The sequence below is a fragment of the Natator depressus genome, chromosome 12 (genome assembly GCF_965152275.1).
Source record: "Natator depressus isolate rNatDep1 chromosome 12, rNatDep2.hap1, whole genome shotgun sequence".
Taxonomy (NCBI): Eukaryota; Metazoa; Chordata; order Testudines; family Cheloniidae; genus Natator; species Natator depressus.
In genome coordinates this window covers 24,295,809-24,307,001 of record NC_134245.1, presented here as the reverse complement: position 1 = coordinate 24,307,001, position 11,193 = coordinate 24,295,809, and the positions used below count along the sequence as shown (strand labels likewise).

The window sequence follows — 11,193 nt, the reverse complement described above, 5'->3', positions numbered from 1 at the left end:
AAACTGTTCCAACATCACCATAATGAACTACTACTGTACAAATAAGTTAGCTGAAAAGGATTCTACTCATACCATTTGTGGCCTAGCCAGGCGCTGCAGGCAGTGATTCTCATTAGAATACGCCAGGAAAGGGTCCCAAGGAAGTCATGGGTATACGGCAGAGGCTCCACCTGGGCCCCAATATGCTGTTGCTTCTTTTAAGTATGAGGGCAAAGAAGAGGCAGCACGATTTAGGCTCTGAGGCAAAACATTTTTATTAGCTTCTGATATTTCAACCCTACCTACTTAAGCTGTGACTAGAACCAGAAAATATCTCTCTGTAAAAAGACTTCCATGAACTAGGACAAGCTGTAAAAGTCTTCCTTGGTTGATGACCTTTGCAGTAAAAGTTTAAACTCAAAATGGATTTTTTGAAAGTTTTATTTTCTAACTTAGCATCTAACCAAGATCTTACCCAAGTTCTCCTCCAAAATACATATGTAATACACACAATCATACTACAAAGTCAAGTATGGAAACAAGTAGTGTAGGAGGGAAATAAAAATAAGGTAATAGTTCACTAGCCAGACACACGGGTTATATGTAACACACATACCATAAATGGAACATTTAAAAATGAAAATAAATTAAGGTTACATCAAAGTTCCTGCTTCACTTTTCTAGTTTAATTCCTCAGTATAATACATACTTCTGCGTTATGGGTCACAGTAAGGGACTTATCAAATTTAAGAAAAAAAACATTGTTAGATAGAAACTGTTTCATCAGAATAAATCAATATTTGAGATACTCCTTCGCATGGCAATGGTGTCTATAGGAAGTCTGCTGTATCAGTTATTCAAACTAGGGGCATTTCTTTTTTAAATTACTTTGGATTTCTGCAGGATATCAGTTGCTAAACTAAACAGCCATATAACTGGCCTTGTATGGTAGTAAGGATCAAGTAGTCTACATTGTGATTGAACAGATGTTCTGCATTAGCCCTTTCATTGCTTTAGTCAATGTGTGTATGTTAGTCTCATCCTGATACCTGCACCTTGGCAGCAGCGTGATTCTAATAAGCAATTATTTTACAGAACTTAAACATTTTCAGGAGACCAAAACATGATGCTATTAAGGACCCAAAGTCACCATATGAATAATGCTAGCATGTTGAACACAGGCTTAAAGGGGTTATACAAATAAAATGTTGTTCTACTTTACCTCCTAGACATGATGCTTCTGGATAGCCATTTACAGGTTGTGAGCCAATTTTCTGGGTATGTCAGTCATAATACATTACAATTTCTCACAAAGAATGTAGTAGTCTTTAGAAAACATTAGTAAGCACCCTGGCTCACCATTACTAGGCACTGTTAGTAGGCATTCCCTGTTAACTATGACTAAGAGAGATCTACATTATCTTGGATAGGGCTTGTGCTGCACATTTGAAGTAGCCCACCAAATTAGAAAACAAACTTCTGCCCTGGCCTTTGAAGTTTTGTAATACACAATGTAGAAAACAGACTGCTTAAGAAATACATTTTAAAGGGTATTGAACAGACAGTTCATCCAATTATCAATCAGTATTACAGTAAAACTTCCCAGCTGTACTCCTTAAAATATGCAAAATATAAGGTGGTGAATGTACATTGCTGTAGAAATTCAATTTCACTAACAGGCTCCTGGTTTTGTCCATTTAGATCATTTTTACTTGTTTAACCAAACCTTTCAGAGCAGAAAATATTTAACACTTTAAAACATACTCAAAACAGTTTATATTTTATTTGTATCAAATCTTCAGTGTTAAACCTAAAAGGAGAAAAAATACCCACAAGATGATCTATAAAAAGGTAGAACAGCATTCCGTCCCTGTACTGAATGAGTAGTGCAGAGAGGGCTGCACCTCTGATGTTTAGTCCATGAGGTTGTGAAGTTTGGAGATTGTGTCTACTGTCCGGTGTTATCTGGGTTTGTGGTGGTGTTTTCAGTGCCAATAGGTTGCACATTGTCTGCGAGATTGTGTGCATGCTCAAGAAACAAGTCTTTAAGTACACTAAGCTCCTTTGTCAAAAGCTTAATTTTTGCCTCCAAACGTTCATTTTCTTCTTTAAGCTGGTTGACCCTCTGCAGCGTATCTTGTGCTTTCTGCTTGCTTTTTAACCGGCTCTTTTTCACTGCCATGTTGTTGCGCTCTCTGCGTTGGCGATATTCATCACTGTTTCTATCCACGGAGGAATTCTTTTTGCCCTGTTTGCTTGGAGCCACAGCTTTGCCTCCACCACCAGGACTAACTGGCACCAGCTGAGGAACCTGTTGCAAACCACTTGTGTGTGCTTGTGTGTGAATCACACTTATACCATTTGCTTCTGTAGTGGTGTTCTGCTGTGATGTTTTGCTCATTTGGACAGACTCTTCTTTAACACCACAATACGATTTGTTAGAGATGGTGAAAAACTGTTAATAACTTCTATAATATGTTGCCAGCAAATCTTCACATGGATTACGGGCAAGTTGAACCTAACAGAAAAATAAATTCTATGAAACATTTAAAATGCCATGTTCAGCTATGATCTTACGCCTCACTAGCATTAGCATACACTGCTGCTGGTACGTCTGGCAGTAACTGTTTATTATGCTGGAAACAGAGAAACTGCCATTATTGAGATATTTCAGAAGTCTCATCAAATCATTTGGGTTGGAAGGGATTGTTAGTGGGTCATCTAGAAAACCTCCCATTATTATGCTTGGATTAATTCAGTTATTCCAAAACCATCCCTGATGTCTAGCCACCCTTGAATAGCTCCAGTTTCATAACCCCAATCTTGGCAACGCATTTTACTGTCTAACTTTTCCTCCAATTATATAGTTTCTCTTAATTTTCAGACTGAATTTTCACTGCTGCAGATTAAACCTATTAATAGTCTGACTCTTGATCCAACAGTAATCGTTGATCCTTGACCTCTTTAGACTATCCCTCCCTGTACACACACGTAGACAAGTTTCGAATTAATCTCCTTTTCTCTAGGCTGAATAAATCTTACAGTATTTTCCAAACCTTTTATCTGCCCTCTTTTGAATTTGTTTCACTTGGGTCTGTTTTTTGAAGATATGATGCCCCAAACTGAACTCAGTGCTCCAATTAAGGCCTAACAATGCTAAACAGAGTGGAATAACTACTTCATTTAAGGTAAATGAAAAATATTTTCTATGTGTTTAAACTACAAAGTTAATTCGTGTTTGTTCTGTCTGAATGTATGCTTTCCAATGTAAAGTGTTCCCATTTCAGTTCACAATACTATGACAAAATGAAGTAGCAACCAACATGATTAATGAGAAAGTGCTAGCTTAACATGCTAATTGTTCTTTTTAAGGAGACTAAGTAGCCCTGCAAAGAAATACTTACAATATAAACTTGATCAGAAACTGTCATCATGAAGGATATCGTATTTATACTAGTAATGGCTGAGAAGGTCCAGAGTCCCTATTTTCAGACACTCATAACTTTCCAAACAAATTACCCTTTGAGCTAGAACTTCTCTACTTGACCTCAGACCAAAAGTGTGTATATATATATATACGTGTGTGTGTGTAAGATGGTCTTTTAGCAATGAATCAAGTGACTCTCTAAATAAAGATGAAAAAACTTTCAAGCTTGTCAATAACTTAAGGCCCTGATTCTGCAAATAGTTAACAAGGTGCTTAAGTGTATACACCATTAACTTCAATCGGAGCAAAGTTAGGCTAAAAGAGCACTTTTTGAAAATCCAACTTTATAATAACGCAGTGTGTGTAGTTGAAGCATTGCACATTGAAATACACAGCTGTATTTAGTTGAATGATTTATGCATTCAAATAAATGCAAGTAGCGTTAAGGTAATAGTCTGCACAGTGAGGCCAGAGCTTGAGGACTGTGATGTCACCAGAAACTTAGACAGTATTAAAGTACTGGTTTCCTAATCGATACTGTCTTCTTTTATTACATGGATTCATTAAGAAAATTCTCTCCTACTTCCTGTTCTCTGACTTCCACTTTAGAGAGAGAGAACAACAGCACAGATGCCTGAAAAATCTGTAAGTCACCGCATATACAATCTCACACATCATTTACCAACATTAGAGACACCTCACTCACCTTGTCTCTCTAATATCCTGGGATGGACAGGGTTGCAACTACACTACATTTTCAAGCATTGTTTTTTAAATGTACTCAGCAGCTCTGTATAAATTCTGTTTCCAAATGATTTAATCAAAACTGTATTCACAAAAAGTTGCATAATTTCTCTCCTGTATCCTCTAGACCCTTCATAAAACAACCCAGGAAATGAAAAGTGAAAGCAAGTAAGAGATAAGTGTCACAATCGGTTGTGCCCAGCAAAGAGGTGGGATGGATAGCCGGTGTGTGAGAAATCCAGGCAAACCAGATTGTGTCCAAGTGCCAGGCATGTACAAGCCGCACACATTCCACGTGAAGGCTGTGACAGATAGTCACATTAAGAGAACCACCTCAATCACAAACAAGCTGAGGCAACTGAGCGTGCAAACACAAGTTGTGTATTTAAAAAACAGGTGGGACCCACAAGTACTAACTGACCAGTCAAAAACAGGAGGATTGATTTCTCTTCATGTTGGGTTAAGAGAAAATACCTTATTTGCATAAAATGACCCTGCACTAACAAGACCTGATTGTTTAGGGCATAGCACAATAGACGGACTATCTGACTCCTGCACACAGATAACAGATCAACACAGATGGTTGTAAATGAGACACTGAGCTTATTAATGTCTGCTGTAAGAGCAAAGACAAATGGGTATCTTCAGGGTTATCGTCAGTCTATACAGAGGATCTATTCCCTTATTGTGGGGTCCCTGTTTTTTCTTAGCTGGCTTCGTTCAGTCGCTAGCAATTCATATATGTCAATTTTCACATAAGGCAATGAAGGTGATGTGCAACTTCACACCAATATAAAGGAAGGATTCATTTGAGAATTCCTGTCTTTTACTGACTCTGATAATTATAATATTTAGCTCTTGTACAGCACTTTTCATCCATAGATCTCAAAGCACTTTATAAAAGGATGTCAGTAGTAGTATTCCTATTTTAAAGGTGGGGAAACTGAGGCACAGAAAAGGGAAGTGACTTGCCTAAGGTCACCCAGCAGCACAGTGGCAGAGCTAGTAATAGAACCCAGGTCTCCTAAGACTCAGTCCAATGCTCTATTCACTAGGCCATGTTAAATGTACAATTATATTGTAGAAGTTGATAGGGCCAAATGTTAGCCTACTCTATGTATTTGTTTAGCAGATGTTTAATATTTGTTTAATGTTACAAGCTCAAATAAAATGCTACCAGCACAGCAACCCTATAATAATAAATCAATGCATACATATGACTGAAGCAGGGAAATGTCAATAAAAAAAATCAATTTCAGTTTCAAGTTTTTCAGGGGGTCATTAAAGGACTGTTTTAATGATGAAAAATACCCTCATTAAGGGCTATACAAACCATTTCAGTGCATGTCAGCCATTAGCTACAAAACTAACATTTTAATATAAATTTCTATTTACACTGTTAAGTTTGGAACATTTTCTGGACAAGCAGCTATATTTTCTTTCACAACTTGAGTGTATAAAAGAGACTGTGGTTGCAATTTACACGCAAGTAAAATTCAGAGAAAAGCTGAATAAATCAGCATTACCTGATCATTTCAGTGTTTCTGCTCAAAACTTCTTCCACAATAAATGTGCCCTTGCACAGTCAAAACCCTTACACACTAAAAAGCAATTTCCTTAAAATGACTGAGAAGTGCACTGAGAAGTGTGGCACATTTATCTGCTACCAAAAAAATCTTCGTAGTGAAAATAGTATTTCAGGGCAGAAGGAGCCCATGTAGCCCGGATAATGTCTATCCAGCTGTATGTGCCTGTCTAGGCCTTGTCTTTAATAAGTTCTTGACTGCAGCTCTTAAAGCAACCTTTGGTAATTCATGCTACACTGAGCTCTTAGGTCCGGATTCCCCTAACTATGCAGCTAATTTGCAAATGCACATGGACAGACTCTCAGCAAGCCAGCTCCATGTGCAAGTACTAGATTTGCACGAATTGCACATGAATGTTTATTAAAGTCAGGGTCCTAGCATTTGCTTGTTTCTTAATTTTTGACTTGCACTTGTTACCTTCCCAAATAATACTCTGAATCTCTAACACATGCAAAATTGTATACCTCTCAAATAGACCCCATGTGAACCTTCTAATTACACTCAATTTATGTAACTTTTGTCATATTGCTGGTTTTGGACATATGCTATCCTACCCCCCAGTCCATTACTCCCAGGGCCCTCATTAACTATGTGTGGACAAGTCCAGTTAGATAACATGTTAGTGACAGTAACATGTAATTGCTTTTTGTACTTTTCAGGATTCTGAAGAGGAGGTTGGATCTCGACAGCCCATGCCCAACAAGCACCCCACCCAGATCTTGACAAGTCTCTTCATGTTGCCAAATGTCATGTTTTTGTTTTCCTACTGTAAGTATTTAATGTGATTTTAGCATTAGCTTGGGGGAAGGAGGAAAAGACCAATTTCTCCTCCCTATTCAAATGGTTTTTTAAAAGCTTTAATGTGACAACTGAAGGATCAAGGGAATGTTCACTGAGTGTGGCACTTTCCACCTCCAACTTCAGATCGTAATCGTAGGTTACCACCATCTGATAGCTGTTTAGTGGGTTAAGTGCAACTCTTGCTAGAGAGATGTCCACGTCACAAAAATCCTCCACCTTAGTTGGTGGTCCTTTCAGCCCTTTACTTCTCTGTCAAGACTATCAAACCAACTATTTTGTCCCAAAAGATCTGTCCAGGTCAGAGTGCAGGACTGTTGGCAGGCAGTGCTGGGAAGTCTGCACTGCTGCTGCCTGTGCTGTACCTATTCTGAAACAGAGGACTTTGATCTCCCAGGCTGTCAGTCTACCATTTTCCACAAGCAATAATTTCCCAGGAAATAACACTTTAATAAGCAATTCGAACAACTGCGTAGTAGATATGTAGTAATAGCTCAGTGAGCATTGTTGTAGGCCCACAGGCATCAGCTAGTGAGCACCCAATTTCAGTAGAACCCTGAACATTATCCAGTGGAGGCCAAAATGTAAATGCCTGCAGTTTAAGCAAATCCCATAGCAAACTGTAATCATTTTTCCAGCTACCTGCAGGGTACGTGAATGTGTATATTGCTTTAATCGTAAGAGATTGTTTGGTGTTTGTGAGGATGCAACTACACTCAGTGATGCTAAGGAGTACATTAAGTACAGATTGTAAACAGTTTAGGCTCTAAATATGAATTACTTAAATCAGATAAAGAATGTTTTCCAGATTTTGAACAGAGACTTTAAAAATAATAAAACAAGTGCTTGCTCTTCTAACTCCCAATGAACATTCAGCTAGAATACGAAGATCTGACTTCAATGATCCTAGTCATATTAATTTCCTTAGAAGCAGAGGAAAAGGGGTAAATTATATTTGTCACACTGAAGAACAAATACTCCTCCTTTTGCCTAAGCTTCTAAGATACTGTTATAAATAGTGGAGGGTAAAACATTAACCCTTTTGAAGTCCTTAAGAATGTCTCTTTATAAGTCAATATACTATTTGGAAGCTTCTGTTATGGGCTGTTTAGATTTTATGATAAACAAAATGTTAATTTGGCTCATTTTTTGAGTAACAATTCTTACCACTTCTTCAGCGCTTCAGACATTCATTTTGCTCCTTGCCTATTTTCTGAGAGGTGAGACAGAGTTGATTATGATCATCTAGGTAGAATGCCTTAAGTGTATAATTTTAAGTCAACTGTCTTGTTTATACTACCTAAATAGAAACTGAACCTGAAAGGTGCTGAGTATTTCTAATTTCCTTCTGACTTCAGTGGGCCTGTTCACTTGAGCTAAAACCTCAGGACTGTATTCAGTCCAGATAATGGTATATAAATGACAACAGAATAAAAGCTCCAAACCTACATTTGCTGTACACCTCGGTTAAAGGCTCAATCCTGCAAGGTGCTGAGCACTCTCAACTCACAGGACCAATACTGCTCAGAACAGGGCCCTAAATCCACTACCCACTAACTGCTGTCACAAAGAAGATCAAAAGAAAATATTCCTCTTCCATGCTTTCCTAGATATCTCAACTGTTTTTCTACGTGTCATGGGAAAACTGTGTAACAAAAATATAATCACAACATCTAATTATGAAGAAATGTAACTAAGTACTTTAAATGTCTTAAATATAATAAAATAAAAATCATACAGGAGCTGTCATCAGTTTCGTGGTGTAGGACAAGATACAGGAATCAGCCTGATTCTCAGATGTCATGGAAAAGGCACAGAATTTCAAACTTGAAGAGTAATTTCAACTCTGGTTTTAAAATATGTTGATTACTTTAATAGTTAACCAATTTTTAAAACAAATCTTTTACTTCATCTTTGACCCTTTTTTTAAAAATTGTGTCTAATATTTGCTCCAACCAACATGGAATAATTTTGCATTTAAAAATTTTAAGGAACTTTGATAAGGCATTTCCTGACAGTTTTCAGAACTGAATACCTAAAGCAAAGTCAGATATATTCAGTGCAAATAATTTATTTTTTAAAATATTTATGTAGGGATATGAAGATTTGTCTGGGAAAACAAAGGTTTTATGAAAATACTCAAAACTCCCTTGAAGAGTCCAAAAGAGAAAAAGTGTATATGCCCAGTTTAATTCAAGATCATTAGCTCCCTGAAATCTCGAAAAATCTGAACTGCAGATTTCCTGGGGGGAGGGGGGGTGGCAAAGAGAAGGACATCACAAGTACCATAAACAAAGGACAATGTCAAATGAAGGTGTGTACATACTTACCAACACCATCATAAGATTATTGAAATAAACTTTTAAAATTCAGTTTACTTTTCAATATTTATATATTTTCCTCTGGCTTAGTCAATTTCATTTTCATTTATAGTCAGTTTCATTTTCAAGTTCCCAACATGCCAGTTGTAACCAATACAGGGGACTTTTTTATAAAATTAACTCTTTAGTTTCCACTTTGAAATGTTTTTCAACTTACAAAAACGTCTGAAAAGCTTCCAATGATCTAAATTTCTAACTACATGAATCATGCCCCTGTAAAAGTGTCCCTCAAAAGAACTACTATTCTAACACCATAGTTGCATCCCTTTTATTCATATTACTTCTGATGTCGATGAAGAAAAATCAGAAGTCTGCAGCTCAGAATTCTCAGGATCTTAAGGAGGTAATTTTGCTGAATACAGTAGTACATACGTTTCCAGACAGCCATATACAGTTTCCCCCTTTGGGAATCCCACAGAAAAGTTGTAACCTTTTGACAAAACCATTGCTCTTCACCTTTAATTCCCAAGTCTCTACTACCATTGTAAACTATGAAAATCTTAAAAACATAAAGGAATTTTAAAAGTACCTTTTTTTCCCACACACATAAAAGATACTTTTTTAAAAAATTCCTTTTTGTTTTTAAGGTTATGTTTGACTTCACTTTTGACCTGCATAGTGCTGTTTACGACAGTGGTTCCCACCAGGAAGTTAGACTAGTAGAGCACCCAACAGGAAAGGAGGGCTTCATTCTGAACCCCGAGGATTATATTTTTATTCACAAACTATTTTGATCTCTAAAATATTAAAGGAAAGCTGAAGGAATCACTTAACACTGTAGCTAATACATCCAGCTATGCATAAATATGGATAGTAAATATTTTTATTAACATGCTGTGCTCCTAGCCCACCTTGCTGATGTCTTTGAGTGACTGGATCTTCCATTTCCAAAAGGTGCAATAAAAGCTTGTGTACAGCAACTACACATTTTTCAAACAAATACGCTTTCTGGAGAGGTTATTCACCTTTGTGCCCTAGGCCTCAATCATCCTCTTACTGTTGATCTCTATGTCAGTATTTGCACTTCTCCTAGCTTGAGGGTGTGTCTGTGGTTTCCCCTCGCTCTTTCCCCCCCCCCCCCGGCCCTTCTCTTACGGCTGCCCCACGGGGGGTTGGGAGGGAGAGGGGCGCTCTGTGTGTGTCTGTCCCTCCCCCATCAGGAAGCAGGGTGTGGTTGGGGACTCGGGGACCAGAGGCCTGCCTCCCTCTCTCCGGGCTCCCCTCTCCGTGCCAAGCATGACTTCATCCCAGCGGGGAGGAGAGTTGCCTGGAGATTGCATCATACGCTCTCCACGCGAAACACCACCGCGTAACCGTGAGGAAAGTCCCGGCCCCCGACACCCCTCACTCGCCCTCTCCACGACCCCCTAGACCGCACAGACCAGAACTTCCAGCCCCACCCCGCCCTACCTCTACTGACCCCGCCCCATTGGGAGACACCCCCCCCCCAGACGCCTCCACCGACCAGAACTCCCAGCCCCACCCCAGACCACCCCTACGGACCCCGCCCCCCCCACATGCCCACCCCAGACCACCCCTTCAGACCCCGCCCCATCGACCAGACCCCCACCTACCCACCCCACATCTCCAACAGACCCCACCCCCACCCGACAACTCGCCCTAGACCCCCGTAAGCTCCCACAACTCCCCGATCGCCCCCCCCGCACCCCTCATCCTTCCTCTTCAGCAGCCCCACAGCTTCCTCCTCCCGCGCCGCCCCGCTTCGGCCTGTGCCCGGTGTAATTCCCCCACCCACCCCGGGGGTACCGCGCCTGGCCGGCTCCCCCTCACCGGGGACGGGAGGAGGGTCTCGCTGCGCGCGGCGGAGCGGCCCCGCGCCTCACCTGGCCCGGGGATCGAGACCGGTATCGATCAGGGAGGGGGGCGCGGGCTGGGCCCGAGTCTCTTTCTTTAAACTGGTGAGTGAAGGCGAGCGGCGATTGCGAAACCCTTCTCCTTCGGCCCAGCGTCCTAGCCAATCAGAGGCCGGCCTGCCACAGGGATGATGCAATAGCCGCCCCGATTGGCAGTCCCCAGAGCCAATCAGACACCCCACTTCTCTCTTAAAGAGAGAGGTGCTGTTTTTGTGGGGTTGGTAAATCCCCCTGGGGCTGGGCACTGCCCTCTCCCTCCACGCTCCCATCCCGCCCATACCCCAGGGAGCGCTTTTCCCTCGGGTGGGGGAGAGCTGTTACCCCAATAGCCCCCCCCCCGACACCGGGGGGTAAAACCTGTTATCGCAAGAGCCCCTCACCCACACCCTGCCTGACACGAGGGC

At 40.5% G+C, this 11,193-nt stretch overlaps 1 protein-coding gene across 2 annotated transcripts; it reads right to left on the bottom strand.

Annotated features, from left to right (window-relative positions):
- Positions 1 to 246: 246 nt before the first annotated feature.
- Positions 247 to 10,892, bottom strand: CEBPG (CCAAT enhancer binding protein gamma). 2 transcript variants are annotated; one of them, XM_074969163.1, is made up of 2 exons: positions 10,760 to 10,892; positions 247 to 2,497 (listed from the first exon to the last, which is right to left on the bottom strand). In XM_074969163.1, exon 2 carries the CDS (start codon positions 2,378 to 2,380, stop codon positions 1,928 to 1,930), a length of 453 nt encoding a protein of 150 aa, XP_074825264.1. In that variant the 5' UTR covers positions 2,381 to 2,497; positions 10,760 to 10,892; the 3' UTR covers positions 247 to 1,927. The 2 variants fall into 2 exon arrangements, with proteins under 2 accessions (XP_074825264.1, XP_074825265.1); XM_074969164.1 differs by lacking the exon at positions 10,760 to 10,892 and adding an exon at positions 10,707 to 10,729.
- Between the last annotated feature and the right edge of the window lie 301 nt (positions 10,893 to 11,193).

Coding starts and splice junctions, on each gene's coding strand:
- CEBPG (XM_074969163.1), bottom strand. CDS start 2,380: ATGAGCAAAACATCACAGCAGAACACCACTACAGAAGCAAATGGTATA.